The sequence below is a fragment of the Astatotilapia calliptera genome, chromosome 20 (genome assembly GCF_964374335.1).
Source record: "Astatotilapia calliptera chromosome 20, fAstCal68.1, whole genome shotgun sequence".
Classification (NCBI taxonomy): Eukaryota; Metazoa; Chordata; class Actinopteri; order Cichliformes; family Cichlidae; genus Astatotilapia; species Astatotilapia calliptera.
Genome location: NC_137441.1, coordinates 35,539,462 through 35,561,159, shown reverse-complemented (window position 1 = coordinate 35,561,159; position 21,698 = coordinate 35,539,462). Strand labels below are relative to the sequence as shown.

General features: G+C 40.6%; 1 protein-coding gene across 5 annotated transcripts; it reads right to left on the bottom strand.

Moving 5' to 3' along the window:
* Positions 1-754: 754 nt before the first annotated feature.
* Positions 755-21,620, bottom strand: LOC113013292 (RNA-binding motif, single-stranded-interacting protein 2-like). Of its 5 annotated transcripts, none has more exons than XM_080294414.1 (14): positions 21,475-21,620; positions 9,369-9,553; positions 6,506-6,564; positions 5,379-5,470; positions 2,690-2,847; positions 2,368-2,447; positions 2,110-2,219; positions 1,955-2,001; positions 1,768-1,861; positions 1,558-1,608; positions 1,365-1,475; positions 1,132-1,212; positions 953-1,034; positions 755-868 (listed from the first exon to the last, which is right to left on the bottom strand). In XM_080294414.1, the coding sequence occupies exons 2-13, from the start codon at positions 9,521-9,523 to the stop codon at positions 957-959; spliced, it is 1,116 nt and encodes a 371-aa protein (XP_080150540.1). In that variant the 5' UTR covers positions 9,524-9,553; positions 21,475-21,620; the 3' UTR covers positions 755-868; positions 953-956. The 5 variants fall into 5 exon arrangements, with proteins under 5 accessions (XP_080150540.1, XP_026009871.1, XP_080150539.1 ...); XM_026154086.2 differs by lacking the exon at positions 21,475-21,620 and adding an exon at positions 15,993-16,246; XM_080294413.1 differs by lacking the exon at positions 21,475-21,620 and adding an exon at positions 15,993-16,246 and having other exon boundaries at positions 9,369-9,550.
* Between the last annotated feature and the right edge of the window lie 78 nt (positions 21,621-21,698).

Sequence of the window (21,698 nt, the reverse complement as noted above, 5' to 3'; positions counted from 1 at the left end):
CTCGGGTAACAACAACAACTGGAATGCTTTAAATCTATTCATCTCTTTTAAAGTAGTCCGCTCTGAAATATTTCGGCAACGAACATCAGCTTAAAATGTTCTCTTCTGTGTAATCTTCTGATTGTCTGCAGCTTTGTTGAGATTGTTGGAACTAAACTTTTTTTTTCTTTTAAATAAATTTAAGTGCCAAAAAACTTAAGTGAGACTGCTTCAGGTAAGGTTTCATACCTGACAAACTTGCTGCCTTTGTGAGAGAAAGAAGCTAATCGATGTCAGCACCATATCAGTCTTACAACATCAGCTTTTTCTAAAAAGGACTTCAGTTTTTCTGCTTCCGAATATTTGCACCAATCAATCAATTGGACGAGGCTAGAAACACACACAAAAATAACCAAAGAACTATTTACAAAAAGGCAGGTTCAAGTCTGAAAGCATCAGTCAAAAAGGAGAAAAATGTAAAAAAACAAAAACTGCATATCTTACAAAAGCAGAACATGACCTAAAACATGGTGTTGAAATGTTCTTTTCCTGGTTTCATCCTTGCTCCCCGGAGTAGTGTTTTGAAGAGAGAAAAAAAGAATATGATCAATGGTCATACACGACACATTTAACAGCTTTTTGAACTTTTCTTGACCGTTATCAAAATAGATGCTCATTGTTCCATTCTTCCATTTCCCCACCGTCTGCTGTCCTCCAGCTTTGCTTGTCTGAAGTAAAAGAGTTTGTTTTAAAATCTGAGTTCATAGAAAATATCTTTGTTTTTGTCCTTTGTGTGGAACAGTTTGTGTTCCTGGAGTGTCTAGTTCTTCACACAGGGAATCTCAGCTCTTGGGACCCCTCAAGAGTCAGTCGGGCCCCAGATGAAGATCTAACGCAGGGTGACAAGATCAGCCAATTAGAACGCACGCACGCACGCACACACAGTCACTTGGGGGAATCAGTCAAAACCCACCTCTTTACTTGTTATGCTGGTAAGAGTAGGTTGCATGCTCTGTTGGTGTCTCTATGGCAACAGGTTGTTGGACGGCACTTTCCTGAGAAAGAAGCACCAAATATTTAATTAATCTGCAGTTATGTAAAAGTTTGAGGGGTAAATGTTTCCAAAGGGAGGCGAGAGGTGGAGGGCAGTACCTCAACTGAGATGTTGGTGGCAGGCACTTGGGTGTACTGGGGTATGTAGGTCCCCTGCATAGATGTGTTTGCAGGCATATACTGGAAGAGAATGGAAATAAGTTCATTAGCTGTGTGAATCTGCACCCGGAGAAGAATTCAAATACAAAAAAGAAGCTGAAACTCAAAAGGCACAAACCACACAATTCTTACCCTGGCCTTTCTCATAGCCAGATACTGTGCACTGTACTTACTGTACCACTGCTGCCCATAGAGAGGTGACTGAGCTGCTGTGTTAGAGGCCCCATCATTGATGCTGGCTGGATGGACATGGTGTGGTCCATCCCAGGTGTCAGGACAGCTCCCTATGGGGGGAACATCAAGAATCAAAGCTAAATTAAAAGGGTCTTGAGAGAAATAAAAACAAATAAACTGCCGGATACTCACTGTGGGTGGCATTATGTATGACTGGTGATGTAGCCAGGACGGGTTGTGTACCTGCAAGAAAATCGAAGACGTGTCAGTTAATATAAAAACACACGTGCAGAAACATTACAAAATAGTTGCAGAAAATAAAGAAGAAAATATGGCTGAAATATTAAAAACAAATTTTCAAACCAAAAAGCTATAAAATTGAAAACACAACAACCCCAGTACCTGATAGGTGGACACAGGTGGATGCATATATGGGGAAAGGGAGGTTGGTCCAATCATCCGATTGGGGGTAATGCTATAGGGAGAGGAGTAAAACCTGCAGAAAGAGGCACAGATTTCTTAGTGACCACAGCTTAGACCACCACTCCTTGGGGCTATACAAGAGATTAGCATGAGCCAGCATACTGACCCATTCTGTAAGGCTGTGGTTGGGTCATAGGTGAGGGTCATTCCTCCCTGGAGGAAGAAAACAAAAGAGCAATGTCATTATGAGGGAGAAACATGAGGTGTTTGGATCCCCCCCTTACAGGCATAAAAAAATAAACTAAAAAAAACAAAGCTCACAGTCTCTCCATCTCTTGTCCAGGGCCGACCGTTCTGCAGATATTTCCCCTGGCTCTGGCGCTTCTTCTGGCCTCCATCAGCAAATTTACACAGCAAGGGTTCTGACGGTGCTGAACCAGAGGTTTTCCAAACAGGAGATAACACTCAGTTTTCTAAAACCGTTTTAATAAGACTGTTGTCTTGATGCTGAATAAATAAAGACAGTCTACTCAGCCTCAAATTTAAAAACAAAACAAAAAAAACCTCCAGAAAACTCACCTTGAACTCCAGGTGGAGTCTTGATATATTTCCCATTGAAATGCTGGATGATGGCCTCACATTTTTCTGTCGACTCCATCCTAAGGGACATATTTTGTGCTTAATAAAACTAGAGAGCCAATCCATCACTTCTTTGAATGACAGTTTCTGCTTGAAAGGTTTCTACCTACAATGACCACCAGAGGGCCCACTCACCCAACATTATACTAAAAAAGTTGCTTTGAACTTTAGTACTCCCATTGGACTTGAGATTTTCTTAAATACACACAAGGTTACAGCACAACTAGTCAACTTCAGCCAGCTGTCCTACAACAGCGTGTACCTGGCAAAGCCCACTCCTCGACTGGTTCCATTGGCGTCACGGAGGATGCGTGTGGAAATGGCCTGACTGAAGGGCTTCAGCATGTTCTCCAGCTCCTGCTCGTCCATTGACGGCGGCAAGTTAGAGATGTACAGGTTGGTGGGGTCTTGTTCCTGTTGCTAACCACAGAGAGGCCAGAGGGAGGTGAATGATTTGGGGCTCTTGGTTTCCTTGTGACAGAACAACAGCTGAGGCATGACCATAGAAGCGTTCCAAGAAAATACAGCTGCCAGCAAACATTTGGGAAATTTACATAACCTTTGAACAGGAAGTGTGTGAGATGACTGATATTTGGAGGATGTAAGGCAGAGGACATGAAAAAAAAAAAAAAAAGAAACAGCAAGAAAAGGTAGAAGGTCTGAAGCTGAAGTCAGATTTCATTTTGGACCCGTGAGACGTGGACCGTGAGGTCTGGAGAGAAAAGAGACGGTGAACAAAGTTCTGGCTGGATTTCAGCTCAACTCATTTTAAGTCAAGTGAAATTTTCAGTTCTATTTCTATAGCTCACTATTACAAATGTAATCTGCACAGATCTTCATTACACTCTTCTCTTATTTTCCATCACTTATATTTTATTTCCAAAGGGTTAAAAAAAAGGGGTCATTGTTCAGAGCCAGGACCTTAAGAGGATGAAAGCAGGCGATTCAGCCACTGCGATATCAAAGCATAATTACATTTCATATGGCTTGCCATCCCTGGATGATCTAAAGCGATTACGTGCTTTCCCTTTCTCTCGCTTGGTGGAGAGAGAGAGAGCAGTGACATTTTGGACAAAGACCTTCGGGAACAATCTGGAGAACATCTCACGAATTGTGCTACCAAAAACGTGGTCGTTCCGTTTCCTCGATCATGTTACTAATGCACTGCTTGCATTCAGGCAGCTATATTCATGTGGTAATTCTGACCTTGAATGCAGGCACAGATGCTGGCTCTGTCGGCTTTTATAAACCAGAGAAAATATGCAGCGCTTCCAAATCTGAATTTAAAATGATTAGAAAACATGCTGAAAGAAAGTTTCACTCTAAGCAACTTGAACTGTTTTGTAGGCTCCTCCCCTTCCAATTTCCTTTGTGCCCTGCTTAAAACAAATTTAATGTGACCGACGGTATCTGTATCGCCCTCTAACCATTATGCATATTCATTATCTCAGAGTGCAGATGTGATTAAAAACCTGTAAATGCAGCGCGAGTTAATTTCCATTCCATGAATAATGCATGTGTAATCGCTGCGACCTGCGATGAAGGTGATTTCTCCTTCACCTTCCTCCCTCCCCGCAGTGTACACTAGCAATGAGGCTTGAACCCATGAGAGCGAGCAGCAGAGAAGCCCCAGTTGTGGATTTCATCTGTGAATGAGTCACAGTGAGTCAGAGAGAATTCTGACGCAAACACACAAGTCTTGTTGTAAAGCCGGGCTGAAAGGGTGACTGAAATCAAGTTATTTTGCGAGCAAGAAGCCGTATGAATGTCAGTGATCCAGCTTAACGAGAGATCAGCTTTCCCAGGGCGCCGGTGGTGTGCGAGTCCGTGAGAGCGTGTCATAATCCGGTTGAGGCAAGGCTGCTGAAGTGCGTGTGCGATTGTCAAGTGGGCTCTGTGTGTCTGTGGGCGTGCGTGTGACAGGGCGGGTGGCTGGGCACTGTGCCCTGCTGACTGGGGAACTGCTCAGACACTGAGTCAGATGCCACTAGGGAGAACAGACAGGTCCTTTGTGCAGGGAGCTCAAAGAGCAGGCTCTGGGACGTGCTCCCCAAACACCATCACCACTATAAACACATACATACATGTAAGCATCCGTGGACTCTTTGTGCACAGAAATAGTCTTATAGTGCACTATTATTGTGACAGCGCTGCAGGGTGCTGGCTTCACCTCTGAACAGCACCCTGGTTACTTTTCTGCAGAAGTTGTAACATTGCTGATGTTATTTAAACATGTAGGTGATTTATGTTTAAGTTTCCAAATGCCGCCTTTTAATCATATGAGCAATGTTGCATTGAAGCTGTGCAACATGCTGAACTCAAAAAGCCTGAGGTAAGAACATCCTCACCAAAACAGGGCAGATGATTTTTTCTCTCTCCCCGTTTAGTAATTGGTGTTTGGATGATTCTCTGGTTTAAAAATCCCTGCAACCCTTTCATTCTCTCTGTTACATAAACTAGTAACAAAAATCTGACACTAACTAAGTCACTTGATATACAGTCAAATGTCAAGCACATGACATATGCTCCAGCATTACCAGAGGCCCCGTCTGGATGAAGCTGCAGGGAAAATTAACATAAGAATGACCGTTTCTGAACAACATAATGCAGACTGATGAAGCCAGCGATTTTATGTATGAAAAAAGCGGATTTAAGCATAAAGGAATATCTCGTGATAGATTTTTGATTTTATTTATTTTTTTTTTTAAAGAATGGGGCGCTAGAAACAGCAAGAGAGATCTGTTATTTCTTAAGAGGTAGAAAAACCCAAGGAGCAACCTTTTCCCTCTATGATTAATGAGTCAACATTTAATGTGAAATTAATGAATCAAATCATTATTCAACATTTTTGCTGAGACACTGATAAAGTGCTCTTTCAGGCTAAATTAAACTTACACCAAGCAGTTATAAATTAACCCACCGAATTTTGATACCTCAAGCTGAGTTCTCACCTTGGCCATCTGAGCCTGCACTCCGCCAGCCTTCAGTGCCGTCACTGCCTTCTGAGCAGAGGCTGGGCTATCAAAGTCGACAAAGCCATAGCCTGCAGGGAACAAAATATATGACAGTGAGATGTGCATACTGCAGGAGAGGTGCACAGTTTGAACTCATGAGGTACTCGTGGTAACAGTGTATGAATCTGAAGAGACAGCTGGCTAGGACTGGAATGTGCGTCCCTCTGGGGGACAGATGGAGGACGCTGCCCATATTAAAAAAAAAATAAACACACACCTACTCAGTAGGTACAGTGTGAAGCTGACGGCTTCATGCACTTGTCAAACAGCTTTATTGACTTTATCAGCAGTATGCTGTAACCTTGCACATTACCGATACCAGCCATAGATTTCACATCGCACCAACATTTTTTTTTTTTGGCTTCCCATGAAGTAAAGGAGTGATTTCTATAAACTATCAGACACCAGACCCCACATGATCTTGCTCTTTTATAGATTTCTGAACTTTGGCATCTCGGATCATCTGATCACGGTCTCTTATTTACACGCAAGCCCATTCGCCCAGTCCAAGGTTGACGGTGCTGTGGGCTCAGAGTAGTCCTCTCCTTCTCTGCTGGATTTTTACAGAAACTCCATTCCCTCTAACATGTTCGTATTGGTTATGTTTTTTATTCATTTTCTGTGCAGCGATGTGTAACTATGAGCATTTTCACACATGCAAGCAAGCCTGGACCATGTTTTAAAAAAAACAACAGAAGCAAAACTGTGACGCAAGGCAGGATGCAAATGTGTGATACAGTCAGATCTGACAGTGAACCTATGGAGACCAAATAGGGACCAGTTGTGCTGCCTCCCCCACATTCTATCAAGAAAGTATCCCACCTAAATAAAATGAGGTATTTCTCCTCCCACACATTTCAGCAAAAACCATGATGAGAAACTAGTTTCATATTTGTGGTGTAATTTTACCACTTGATATGCTACACAATGATCAGCTGACTAGAAGAGGCGTTAGTGAACTAAAAGGCCACATTTCAACAAATATTATGGATGAGCATGGAACAGCTGTGTTTTTTCATTTAATTAAAACAACAACAACAACAACAACAACAACAAACCCTCACCTTTGCATTTGTTGGTAGTCTTGTCCAAGATGGCCTTCGTGGACACAATTTTCCCATACCTGAAAAACAGTGAGGTTTGCACTCAGAGGTAGTCCTTCCACTGTGTATAGATGTAATACTCTTGATGACTAAATTGTAAATCATCTAAAGATTTCAATAAAGTTACACAATCACCTCATCTGATAACAAATCCAAGGCAGGGCAAATTCAGTTAGAAAAAAATGATACTGTCCCGTGGGCTTCTGCATTCTAGGAGGACTATAGATTTACCATATCTTATTCATTCTAGCTCACACACAAATGTCAATAGGGATCATATCTCCAGGGAAATCCAACATGCAGTGGCAAACTGGTAGATATGAATCCCCCCATCAATTTTTTCAGAGATTGCATCATAATTCACCGTAAATATGAAAATTCTACATTAACTACCCACACCCCACGCCCCACCTAGCCGTAGACACTGCAGATACATAGGATAGTGTTCGACTTGGGCGAATGGTTCTGTGCAGCAGGGTCTATCAATCCCCATCTCTCCAGGCATGTGCATGCAGTGTAATCTGATATGCCTCTCCTTGGCTGTCCTGTCCAATACTGGCTCCCAGCCACACTCTCATTCTACTAACCAGCTTCTCTCTAGACAGCCTTTAACCCTCCACTGGGTCTTAGTGCCCCCTGAAATATAATTCAACTTGCATCTAGTGGCACAGCACCACTGCCTCACTCTGAGAAATCAATTTCATAAATAATTTGACTTTTGTAAGTAAGGATTAGCTGATGACCTGTTAGCTGTAATGTGACAGTCTAACATATTCTTTTTTTTTTTATAAAACACATTTAAAACAAACAAAAAAATACAAATAAAAACACAAGCCTGGAAGCATTTCCCCCACTTTTTTTAAATGGCTTAAGGTCATCTGTGTAGGCTGTAGGACAAGAAGATCAAACAGTCATATAAATTCACATTACAGAACTTCATCTGATTATTCTGTTTGATTGTGCCAAACTCTGAGGACTGTAAGGGGGAAAAAACCCAAACACTTTTCTACCTTGCAAGCAAATCCCAACCTGAATGCTGATGTGGGCTTGTTCTTTGGGTTTTCCTTGTCCTTATAACATGCACGAGAGCATGTTGGGCTGTGTTGACAATATTTTATCTACTATAACAGAGATATTTCATGTTACAGTCATTCATTTGGTCTATTTTCTGCAATCCCATCCAGTGTGTATAAGCTGGAGGGCCATTTGCCCTCATATGCAAAACCGCAATTTCACAATGCATTTCTGACTCCAAGTGACAAAATGCCACTCACTTGACTGGATGGATATGCCAGCATTGTGTTCCTACATTTGCATATACACTATGGCAGTGCCATCAGCCTGCTTATTCTCACAACAACTAGCATTTAAGTTATGAGCTCTTCATGCTGCACACTTGCTGCATAACCAGAGCGGCAGCAAGGCACCCGGAGACACAAATGCTGGGCCCGGTGGCCAATGGAGAGCCAACCCCCAATCCCATCCCCGTCTCTCATCCCTCACTTGGTACACAGTACATCACAGAGCTTGCATGCAACAACTCTCAGTGTGGGGGAGGGGAGCTCTGGAAGTGCTGCGTCCTCAAAGTATACGCAGATTTACGGTTCCAACTAGAGCAAAGTAAGTCAGAGTCCCTACATGAGTAGTCTTCCTGCTGCTTTACATCCTCATCTACAAGCCGTTACCCCTTTAACTATTATTGGACACAATATCCTCTTTCATTCTAGTTTAACTGAAAATTACATCAGCCTTAATGTGCTCTGCTAAAAGGCACATTTCATGCAGTGATTTTTATCTGCTCCGTAAAAGCAGAAATATGAGAACTACCCCCACAGAACACCACCTGACACACAAACCCTGAACTCCACTCACTCCTCCCCCTCTGACCCCCCCACTACCATTGCCCTTGTTTGTCTTTCCCTTTCCCCTGGGCTTGCCGTTTCCTGTAGGGTTGGGCTGCCTCATGTGAGCCATAGCTTCCAGACAGCTGTAAAATAGCAGGCCTCACCCTCCCTCGTTCAATCTCTCTAGCCCTCTTTTCCCTCCTTTTCTCCCACTACGCTCCTCTGCTCTTCTGGTTCTCATCACCAGGCTCCATAATTCAATTAACTAAGAGCAGATCATTCATCTCAGCCCTGCATGTTTTGATGTCTTCCACTGAAGGCCTAACAAACATATCAGATGGATTGGATGCTGCTGCTGTTTGATGTCTGACTACATGCTGTCCACAACAAAGTTCTCGAAGACTCACAGCCACACTGATGAGCAACATGGCATGATATTTATAGTGCAGAAGTGACGCTGTATCTGGATGACAGGGCTCACTGTCATACTGTATCATGACTAAAACATAAGAGAAAAAATAATCATAGATTAAAAGTGTATGAATGAGCACGAAGAGACAGAATGAATTAGCATGAGAGAGTGAGACTAAACATTCTGTACCTAGTTGTTGGAAAGTCTGTGCTCAGCTATGTCAGGCTGAAAGGTCTTAGTTTGCAGCCCCAGTGATTGTTAGTTTTTCCAAAAAGCCACTACATGATGTGTTAAAAAAAAAATGCATGGATAAATGTGGCCCTCTTGTACATTACATAAATACCAAATATGGTATGGTTTAGTGTTCCTGTGCACTTAAGTTGTATAGAAACTATACATCTTCTTTATTTGCCAAAAGTAGAGATGCAAGCCTTTCATCCTTGCAGCCGACCAGCCATCACCCATTATAATCTAGTCTGCTCTAGCCGGGTTCATGCTTCCTCAGACAGCCAGAGAAATTTATTGGGTGTAAGTGCACGCTGAAGTAAATGTGTTTTAGGTGACTTACGGCTGACAGAGTTTGACCAGATCCTGGTCTGTGGTTCCTGGGTGGAGGCCACGGATATAAAGGTTGGTTTTGCTCAGCTGCTCTCCCCCGCTGCTGCTGTTACTGCTGCCATTGCTAATTGTGGTGGTGTTGCTGTTGGGGCTTGGGGGAGCCATCTGATGATTGGACGGGGACACATATGTCTGCTGTGGAGGAAACAGAGGGCTCTTTTTAGGTACATGAAATTGGATGTACGCATGGATGCAGTCATTAACTGGAAATAAAAAAAACCAACCAGTTGAGGCTAGAGAGACACAGACAAGATATCAGCATCAATTTAATGCTTAATCTGGCTGGACAGGTCAGGCCAGTCAGATAAATATTATAACAGGTCACTGTGAGGGAAAAACAGAAATATAAGATATAACAAGTATTACGATTACACAATTTATACTATTTATATGAAGCAAAATATGAGAAGAAATAGTATGTACCATTGTAGTATTTGCAAAAAACAGAAATACTAAATAATAAAAGTCAGATTGCATTCATATACAAAGATTCAGTCAATCAGCCACATTTACTAGGATATGCAAAATTAATATGGAGACATCTTAAAATGCCTGTTTTTATTTGTACATTGCATATTTTCATGTACGTTTTGGTGAACTGACTTTTTAACCTCCATCAAAACAAGCATCTAAAGCTAGTTCACGAGTTCTAAAAGCTAGCCAGTGCCTCCTCTCAGCACACTGTGCTGTGGCTGCCATAGAACAACAGAATGGACAGGTTGGCATGAGTATGTCTTTGTGCAGATCCAACTCTACAGGCATCTCTACAAACCATCAACGCAAGAGCGCAGGATTCACAGATGGCACACAACTCGTGTTGGGAAGATTGCTAAAAACAGATGGAAAAGAGGACTTTCTCCAGCGAACAGTGGAAAAGTCCACAGTTAGCCAATCAGACTGAATGGCTTAACTTTGTGTACATTAATTCTTTAATTGCTTTCCTGCGTACTTTTTACAGAAGCACCTTTCATTTAGCAGAAGACTGCTGCTAGACAGGTGCATTGGAGAACAATGACAGCTAAAAAAGTGAGTTTACATGCACAACATCCATCATCAAAATCCTTGAGGACCTACAGAGACCTCTCCAAAACTACAGAACTTGGTTTAAAAATGAAACTATATACAGAAGCAAAGCTGAAAAGCTTAAAAAGACACCCTATTTTTTTTTTTTTTTGCTGTTTTGATGAAGCAAACTTTGTTCACTCAGAATGATACTATTACAGACTCTTTCAGGAAGTTTTATAAAGCATTCCTTTTAGGTGGATATTGACAAAAACCTGCTAAAACTAAAGCTTTCTATTAAGCAGAAATGGGTGATTGCATACATTTCTGAAAACATACTTAAGCTTCCCATCAGCAGCAAAGTGGTTTCAAACAAACAAACAAACATTATACAAGCAACTTCTAAGACCACAGCGGACTCATTTAACTGACACATGACTTTTTTGAATGCCCAGAGTGTTGTCGGTGGCCAGATAGCAAACAAAGAATGACAGCTGTATACAGTGCTACTCCAGCTGATCCCATCTTGTGCCAACCAAATTAAATTAGTAGGGAAGTGAAGTAAAATGTATCCAAACGCCAGCTACGCTTGGCCTTGGTGTTGCGTCCCCTCTTACTGCTGGAGGAGGAGGAACAATTTGATTAACTGAGGTCAGAAGGTCAAACCACAGAGAACAATGGGGTGGCTTGTAGCGGTGGGTGAGTCACAAAATATAGTTTTAATCCATTACCAAGCAACAACACACAAGCCATGTGTATTAACCCTTGCCTAACAGCAGGCATGTTTAAATATCAGAAAGTTCTGTCATCCGACAGCAGCAGAGATCCCAATCCTGCAATAAGAAGGAATGTGATGGATGTATTGGATCGATTAGGCCTTGTATCCAACTCAAAGTAAGACTTTAGCTATATGCGGCATCTTTACAATAAAGGGATTGATCTTCCTGCACCAATGGCTTGTTGGACCTCACAAGGTCACCCTCAGGCCATCAGCTTATTAACAGAAAGGAAGAAAGACAGCTGGAATCAGCCTAATTATGACCCATGTCTTCTTCCCTTCCTTCTTAAATACCAAGGGTAACGTTCAACAACCAACTAATATCTCTCCAAACCTTTAACAGTGGTTTAAAAAAAAAAAAATGAATGAATGCACATCTATTGAAGATGTAAGTGAAAAATATTTTTAATGCACACCCATGATGACAAACATAAACTCTGTCATTCCGATGCACTTCGAATTTAGCCATTACCTGAACGATCTTGAATCCGTACAGCTTTCACCAGACAAACATGCTTAGCTAACCACCACGCTCAACATTACCATACAGGAAGACAACACTGCGGTATGCAGATCTCAGTTTCACAACTGTTAGATCCCTACATTTGTAGGAGTTCAAAATTCAGCTTTGAGTAAACTGTACCAGCCCAGAAATACTGAAACAGTCTTACACACATGGGCAAGAAGAGCAGAAAAACAGACAATCAATGGCTGCTTCAACAAACCACAGTGACAGGACTAATAGGGGTGCACTACATTTAGGACTGGTCACATGCCAGCCAACACAGAAATATTGCTGTTTAAAGCAGGAAACAAGGAACAGGAAGCAAGATGGAGATATCAAAATTTAGTTTGGTGCCATTTCTGTATTTCAGCAATTTTTTTAATGTAACATGAATTCAAACCAAAGGGTTTCCAAGCTGTGAAAGAAAGGCTGGAGGGCCTCTGTTGTGTTTTGTTTACACTGTAATGACACACTATTAAGGATCAGAGACACATTATGTAAGTGGCTAATGGTACAGCATTGTACATGAACTTGATTATATAGAGTTTGAATTTTTACAGCATTAGAGACTTAAAGAGGTTTCCTGTCCGTGGAGCCTTTATTTAAACTATATTTATAGAAACCTCTGAACAAACTAGATGAATATCAAAACCAAGTCTTTAGTCAAGCTAACAACAGGCTACAGGCATATAAAATAAATGAAAGGATATGGAGTTTCTCCTAGTACAAACCTTGCTTTATATAGTGATTTATGTGCAAACTTTTATGCTTCCCCACTACTCAGCTGCCTTATGATTTCCAAACCGATATGGAGTCATCCTTCCGAACTTGAAAGCTATCTTTTTATTCGAGCTGAGAAAACCACAGACCCCATTCATCTTATCCTGCTTCTCTAATCTCCCTCTCTTCTTTAGCATCAGTACACTGTTTGTTTTTCCACAATCACAGTCTTTTCTGGTGCTTTCCCTCGCCTTCATGATAAGCGGCCTGCACAGGCTGTCAGGAGGGATGCACCTGCAAAGGCTTGGGGAGACAGGATCCGACGGGAGACCGAGCCCGGGCCCGATTCTGGCAAGCGAAGCCTTACTAATTGGGATCTGAGCTTGTTAGCGGAAAGTGCTAATCCCTCTCATGTGCTCTCCAGTCAGAAGGTAGTGTCTCATTAAGAGCGCTCTGCTAGGCTCCATCTGAAAAGAGGATGGCAGTGAGTCAGCTCCACACCTACTCCCCATCTGCCCCAGTCCCGCTCCAGGTGTTTTGCCACCCATGTAAGGTAATTTCCAATGTAATGGTGCAAACACATGAAAATATGCATGCAAAGGGTAGCCTGTGACAAATACCTTTAATTTAAATGATTAGGAATTAAAAATCTCATTTTACAGGCTACATTTCTTCTCAGTTAATCATTGCACAAAACCTGACTTCCTTGCATACCACTGATTTCCCAGCTGCAAGCATGTTATTTGTCAATCCACAACCGCTGACATACAGTATCTGTTTACACTGCTCCTTATATCCATAACAGTGTCAGCATTCTTTACATTCCTCTGCAGCACATCAATACAAGGAGTAACGAGGACCATGGGTTCAAGATTAAAGTTCTTTAAACTGAACTACATTCCCAGAGACGCCACCGTTCGGTGCAATTCACGTCCTTGAAATGTTGATCATGAGGTAATGTTTTATATATATATATATATATATATATATATATATATATATATATATATATATATATATATATATATATATATATATATATATATATATATATATATATATATATATATATATATATATATATATATATATATATATATATACACATATATATATATATATACATACATACACACACATACATATATACATACACACACATACATATATACATACACACACATACATATATACATACACACGCACATTGAATGAAAAATGCATGAGGATGTTGTTTAATTATTTTCACTATATATTAACTAATCAATGCTATCTGCCTATGAACAACTGATGCTCCGTTGCTTCCCTATGCAGTCCCCACTTCCCGGTTACTATACGATTATCTCTTTACAGCCTAAGAAAGATAAATCAGCGCTGTGTGTTGTCACCACAGCTGTGCAAGCAGCATAACTACAAAAAAAAAAAAAAAAGGGGGGGGGGGGGGGGACTACACCATGTTGCAGAGAGCAGCTAAAGACCGATGAGGTGATTACAGTTGGAGGGAGCACAGGTGATTCCTGTAGGGAGAGCAGGTGACTCAAGGACTTTTTCACCCAAGCAAGAACAATGAGTGCTAAATGAGGCAGAACGCATGCTTTTAACTGTATGAGTCTCACTGTAAGACGCTTTAATGCTAAATCTGTTGATACAGAGCATGTTAAAACAAAATGCAACATCGGTCAGACACCACATTTAGTTCTTTTGTTTGATTTAAGTTCATATTAATCACAAGATAAGAACACAGTAGCCTATAAAATCCCAGATGAATTAAACTGTACAAGCAAAAATTCATTTTGCTAAACATTAAATGCATATTTGCTTATTTCTATTACCATACAGTAGCCTTCGATCTATGCACAAACTACTAGCATCACAAAGTCGATCATGTTTGCACTACGCAACAACAGCATCTTTTATAAATTGATGATATATTGTATCACAGAAAGATAGATCCATCCTACCTCCTAGGTTAAAGAAACCTTAGGGGCAGTGGAAACGATTTTAGTATTACAGATGCAATCTTTTTATATTAAATTTCTGTTGCTTCAAGCGAAAAAAAAAAAAAGACTGAGAAAAACAGCAAGGTGGAAAGAACCACATAAGGTGATGTCCTGCGGCTCGAAGGTGAGACCTATTTGCTCTTCTCTTCCTGACTAAAACCTGGGTTCATCTTAACACTTAGACAGCCTGTAAGGCTAAAAGAGAGAAAGTAAAAAAAAAAAAAAAAAGATCAGGGAGTTAATCAAAAGCAGAGGAAGAGGGGGTGGGTGGGGTGTCTCTTAATCCCTCTCTTTTCTCCGCCCTGTTTCTTGTAGTAAATGACACAGACCAGGGGCTGCCACTTGACACTGGATTTACAAGTCCCTTTCTTTGTGAAGGTGTGTGTGTAGGGGTGAAAAAAAACTGTGTGTGCATGTCTTCTTTCAGCAAAAAAAGGGTTTCAGTTTGCAAAGCACCTCTAGAAGTGAGCACAATGTCTGAATCCAGGATTCCAGGAATTCCAGATCATTAATCTGAGCAATCTGAATTCTTTCCAGTCTTCTTGAGGCAGGAGAGAGAATGACGAGGAAAAAGAAGGGAAAGACGGGAAGCGTTTCAGCTGTTTCACACGTAATGCCGTTTTATAGCGTGTTGGCATATTTTTATATATGCCCATGTAGATAATATACATATATAGTGATGCAAAATACCTATAATACCAACATTATAAATCCAAAAATTGGGGTTAAATATTAGTTTTTAAAAAATGCTGCCACTATCACGAGCAAAAACAAACAACGAAAACTTCAAATCGTTGACTTAAGTAACATTTCCCCGTGACTGCAAACGTTATATATAATCTTTACACATGTGCGAGTTCCAGAATTTTAATTAAGAAAAATCCATACAGCCTGCACAGAAAAGTGGTTGCACGTCACCTCATCAATTACTCATCTCAGTATGCAAACTAATCAACATTTATCTTAAAAACTATTTGTCATTTTACTGGAAAAAAAGAGAAAAATCGATTACACTAGACTTCTTTCGTGGGCTCAGTAACTTTCCTTATAGTGCCATCAGTAATCATTTGTAAGACAGAAGGGGTGGGGCATGCTGGTGCGCGTGAAAGAGGGAAAAAAAAAACTTTGCTAACTTGTGGTTAATTCAATGAGAAGAGAACTTAGCCGAATATATGACATTAAAACCCGGCGAATCCATATTAAAGTCAAATATGCTTCGTCTTTATTAGCTTATCATGAGCCTAGCGTGCCTCCACAACACATTTATAAGCTGTACTGTGTGCAGGCTCGGTATAGGAAGCGAGCAGACGCCGTATCAGAACAAACGAAAGCAAACTGTAGCCTGCTACTATTTCACGAACAACAACGTAACGGGCCCCGTTTTAATGTGTAACAGTTTAAAGAAGAACAAGCAAAAAGCCGGAAACGAACACCGCAATGGCAAGTATGCGAGTTTAAACGTCGCCTGTGATCCACTTTCAAGGACACTGCAGCTTAAACAGCCGAGCAGCTTTTAACTGGAGAGCCAGAGCTCGAACAACACCGCATCGAGAGGGGAAAATGACTTACTTTGAGAAAGACGCGATAGAAGTGGCCGGTGGTGTCGTTATTTACCTTCTTGGTGTTTTTGCCGTTGTAGCTGTTGTAAGGGTTGATTCCTGTCCTTGGCGACACAGAGAGCAGCATTTTTACTCGGCGCTGTGTCCGGAGGAGCGGAGAGTGGAGAGAGCCAAGGCAGTCAGCTGACGTCAGCCAGGGAAATTGAGCCAGGAACAGCGGTAGTGATTGGAGCCGCGTTTCCCAGCACTCTCATGTACTCCGCTCAAAGCACTGGGCTATTTGCTTATTTATACTGACTTCATCTTCCAGTTGTGCCTTCTCGCCAAATAATAACACCTTTTAGGCAGGGAGATAAATAACCTACCTAGCAGACTTTTTTTTTTTTTTTGCTTTAACTTCCAGTGTTGTGCTCATTTAAGTCATCCCTCCAACCCAGTATGATTAGGAAGAAGAAATGCAGAGCTGCCTGCGCTTAAAGTGCACTTTGAAGAATGGGAATGGTGATTTAGATAAGGTGATCTCCCTAACAGTAGACACTTTTTATTGGCTTTTTCTTTGCTCAAGCCATACACAAGCCCTGGGTCAAGTACCTCTAGTGCATATGAAATGAGGAGGACCAGATCACTGCTACTATTTCCTGAGTTGGAAGTAGACATTGAAATACAGCAGCTTACTGAGATTTAAAAAGAAAAGGGAAAAAAACTGGGACGTGTTGAGATAATGTTTTTGCCTAAGGCCAATGTAGATGGAAAGAGAAGCATTAATTAGTATTCTCCTTAATTATATAATTAAAGCTAGATTGACTCTCTAATAACGTTTTCAGCCATCCCTTCTTTTCTCTATACTTTTGCCAAGTGCATTTCCAAACCTTTCAGAGCACCAGGCCAAATTCACTAACAGACGTTGACCCTTGTCATCTGAGGAAAATGAAGCCCACACATCAAATATGTTGTCTTACACAATCACTTGTCCCATCCTTGCCTTATTATCTGGCCCTTTTTCTGTTTTTCTTTTGAAATTTTACCCCCTAACTTCAACACCACACCAAGATGTACAGGTGCAGTAAACAAACAGCCAGCAGCTCTTTAAGGCTAACTATTACCTACCAGCTCTATGAACCACTGCTGCATATTCAAGAAAGTTGGGATCCTGTGTAAAATATAAATCCGAACAGGATGCAGGAATTTGCAAAACCTTTACACACTTTGTTTAACTGACAATAGTAGAAAAACAAGATGGTACAGCAGATGATGTTTACTTCTGTGTAATCGTTTTCCTTTTCTGCTTGAAATAAATTGCTAAACAGTTCAGGGGAGTCCATCAGAAATGTCACTTCTTACTGTGTCAGATCTTTTCAGTGGGTGACAGGTCTGAACTGTAAGCAGGTTACTATAAAACACCAGGTTATTGCACAGTGGAGACATGCTGTTGGAACAGAAGCACGGTTAAGCATTGTCTTGCTGAAATAAGCAAGGCTTTCCCTGAGAAAAACAACTTGCTCCAAAACCTCAGTTTAATGTTTGGTATTCATGGTACCTTCACTGATGTGTAAGATACTCATACTATGTACATTATAATCCATACTCACTATTATATGCCAGTATAGGATCCTGGCATATAATAGTTGCCAATCTTAATTTTTTTTAAACATGAGGCTGACATCTAAAGTGTTGATGTTGTTCTTGAAATAATAAATATCAGCAGTATTGTAATATTTTGTCTTAATACTTTTTTTTAAATTATTATTAAATATGGTGGTTAAATGATTTTCACATCATTGCATCATTCTGTCTATATGTAGATTTTTACAGTCTTTTAACCATGTTCAAACTGGTTACTATTGGTTGCAATTGGTTACAATTCTTAAATCATTTTTTCATTAAATCAAATCTTATTTAAAAAAAAATTTAAAAATAGGTGAAATAGGCAAGATGATGTCTAAATTATTTGCAAAATTTATATGCAACTGTAGTCACAGAGGGATCCCTCAACAGAGGAGAGGAGGGCTAATATTGATTATTGAGATTAGAAAATGTTGCTATGCCAACTTTTGTGTCAAAAGGGGAAATGTAGTCATTAAATAGTGTGTGTGTGTGTGTGTGTGTGTGTGTGTGTGTGTGTGTGTGTGTGTGTGTGTGTGTGTGTGTGTGTGTGTGTGTGTGTTTAACGGGAATGATCTAATGATAGGTTATTGTCATTAAAAACTTGTTGGACAACTGGAACTACTAATTGTTTCCATACTTATGTATTAAAAATAAATAGAAAATGATGTCAAGATTTTCTAAGTAAAATGAAAATGAGCTCCCACCCTTCTATTAATATATTTTCACAATGCACGATAACTGTTTTTATTAACACGAGCTGCTTGCCATATAAATCTTTTTACCCCCGAGCCTTTTCTTGTGTACTCTGATTAATCCTCATGTTTGCAGAAAACATACGCAACATCAGCTACATTGTTTCTTACCTAACTGTCGTATGTGAATATTACATCTCTGACTGTAAAATTCAGACCGAGCCCGTAAACTTAGGTTGATCTACATGCACAAGGGATTTCATCCAGATTTCATCATGATGGTCTAGTCAGACAGACGGGAGAGGCTCAGCTGAATTCATAATCTCTGTGTCTCTCTCCACCCTCTATCGCTGTCTCCCAAGTATGTGCACGCGTGCAATGTCAAAATTTGATGCATTGGTTGACAAAATAACATTATTCTATTTATGGCATCATTCTCTCCAGCCAGATATTGATTCTTTTTCGACTGGACCAGTTTCAGACCACAACTGGGTCACCCATAGTCATTTACTTCCCCTGCTTAAATCTATGCAATGTTTTGATGTGTGTGTATCTGTGCAAGTACTCAGCCAGATGGGCTGTGAGTTCCACAGAGCTCAAGGACAGTTTGGGGAGTGACTCAGTCAGCAGTGTGCCCGAGCTAGCCAACACACACTGCAAATTCACCAGTAACGGGAATAAAAGGGCCTGTTGGGAAAGAGGAAGGGTTTTTTTGGATAGGATTTTCCTCCACACTAAGAGAAAAAAAATCATAATTTCATTGATTTTTTTAATGAAGAAGTTTAATCTGCAGTAACCTATTGTTGATTCATATTTCCTGGTAGAATCACGTCAGTGCTGCGTATAACATCTGCATCTACGATCCCTGTGAAAGTAGTTGCTAGTTGGCTGCAATGGGGGAGGGTCACAGATGGGGAGAAGCGAGGTGTGGTGAGTGGGGAGAGGTTGGTGGGTGGTTAGAACACAGCCCAGTGCTGCATGCTTTGCATTCCTCAGGTGTTGTCAGCATTGCTTGCTCAGTAATTACCTTTTAGCAACAACAAAAAAAGAAGACGAAGAAGAAGAAAAGCACAGCGCCACATTCTGCCAGTAAACCAAAGGGCAGAAAACAAGAAAAACCTTGAGGAAAGCTTAATAGGAAGTGGGATGCGTGTGTGTTTAAAAAAAATATGTACATCGGGGTAAAAATGTGTGGAAAATCACATGCATCTGCAGCCATAAGGCATGCATACATTAAAAAAACGTAGACTGTGGCTAAGTGAGAGTCAGCAGCTTTGTCTATGCAGCAATCCATCTTCTCTCAAGGATACAAGTAATGACTGCAGCCAAGCAGACCTTGGCATGTAAACTAACGGTGTGATACAGATGTACAGATTTGCAATGATGGTGGTGAGTCCTCAGTCACAAAACTTTACTTCTTTTTCAAACTTTGTAAATTTTTGTCTGTCTGTATTTTAAATTTCATCATTTCTCTCGCTCTCTTTGTCTTTTTTGTTTTGTTTTGTTTGTTTCTTTAAGTCAGATGTCATCACTTTCATCACTGACACCATGGTACTTTTCACATAACAGATAGGTTCTCCCTGTCTGGGAATGCTTTTCTCTCTCCCTTCTCCTTTCCCTCCTTTGCCCCGCTCTGTCTCCTTGGCTCACTCGCTGAGAGCTGAGGGATTGTGTGCAGATGTGCCTGGAGAGAAGCCAGCCCTTCTGCCCTGGGAGAACATGTGGTCTGGGAGTGTTTATGCTGGCACTCTTTCAACCTGTCTCCCACACAACATGCTGGCGTCTGTCTTTTTTTAAATGACAATGCACAAACCTCCTTTCACAAAAGGTGGAGGTGACACAAGGGTTTGCGGTAATTGAGTGCACTGACAGACAGGATGTACAGCAAGTTTAAAAAAAAAAAAAAAAAAGCAGACAAATTTGCTGGCAGTAAATATGTTTTCCAGAAAAGCTTCAAGGGAGCATTACTGAAATGCATGCAATGCGTGGCTGCAAAACAGTTAAGTTACCACCACAGCATTTCCTTGCAAACCTTCTTTTTATTTATATTCAAGTTTCATGCTTGAACTCAAATTAAATATGCTTGCTTTAAACAGACATCCAGAATTTTCAAGCATGTTTTTCACAGATTCTCTGCATACTTGACATTCTCTCGTGTGATTCGGGCTTTGGGTAAACATCTGTAAGCTGAACACCCCTGAAAAGAAATTCCTATTCTTAACACTGGTGGCAGCAAAATGACCGTCAGTTTGGGCAGCGAAATGCACAGCTGTTGTTTTTAGTACCCATGACTGACTGAGTGGGAGACATCCACTGCATTACCCACCAAACACTTAGAGAAAGAGTCATTTATGAGCATTTTTCGCATTCAGAGGCATTTTATTCTCTTTTTAAACAAGCGGTTCTTTAATCGGACATTTCTCAGATGTTCTATCAGGTAAAATTTACCAACCATTGCAATAAACTGCTGGACTCTATTTTGCTTTGTTAGTGAACTGAGTTAGTCTGCATGCCTCTCTCGAAATCTAAGTTTCTAGTGCCCCCTGTAGGTTTGGATGGTTAATGAACCTATCCGGTCTTTTCACAAATTGAAATAATTAAAAAGAAAAAAAAAGCTCTGTTTAAAAACAGACAAACAACCCAAAGAACAAAAACAACAAAAAAAAAAAACAGTCTGTATGTTTTTGGAAATGCGTTTAGTCTCATTGCTCTTTGAGTAAAATGGTGATATATATATATCTACATATAAGTTTTTAAATGCAATTTAATTGTTAACTTTGGTAAAACATATCACATACACGTATAAATACTGAACCCCCCCCCCACACACACACACGTATTTCATAACAATCGCATCGAGTTGTCATTTTTACGTGCCACCAGGGGGCATGATTTAGTAACGAAACCAGAGGTTGACGTCTCCCCCACCCCCTCAGGCTACACGATTTATTGCACTCAGACTTCACGCCTTTGACGTGTAACCTAAATAAAAATGTGATACTGGGATAATGACGAGAAAACCGCGTTTACATTTAAAGGCAAGGTTTTATTTCACTCTTAATTATTTCTTCTACCTGTTTAAAGTTAATTACCTTTAAGTTATTTGGGGAGGGGGGTATACTTTAACCCAGACGTTGCGTTCAGCACGTTTTAAAACAGCTTGCTGTTTTTCTAAAAAACCAAAACAGAACTTACTGCGTTACTCTAACTTTTTGGAGAAAGAAAATTGAGCCAACATGGCTTTATCAGTAGGACAGCTGCAGCTCCACCTCTCTATCCCACCTCCACGGTTGATGAAAAAGCCCATGAAACAGGAGGGGAAAAAAAAAAAAAAAAAAAAAGAGTCGTGTTGGGGCATGCGCAGATGGGTCGTTTCCCTCTTAGTTATCCTTTTTTTTTTAGAGGAGTCAGTCGTTACG

What these genes read in the sequence shown, in the direction of transcription:
- LOC113013292 (XM_026154086.2), bottom strand. Translation starts at nt 16,109, where the DNA reads ATGCTGCTCTCTGTGTCGCCAAGGACAGGAATCAACCCTTACAACAGC. An exon ending in GACTACCAACAAATGCAAAG is followed by an intron (nt 5,471 to 6,505) that starts GTGAGGGTTTGT and finishes TGTTCCCTGCAG; the next exon opens with GCTATGGCTTTGTCGACTTT. An exon ending in GACTCCACCTGGAGTTCAAG is followed by an intron (nt 2,220 to 2,367) that starts GTGAGTTTTCTG and finishes CCTCTGGTTCAG; the next exon opens with CACCGTCAGAACCCTTGCTG.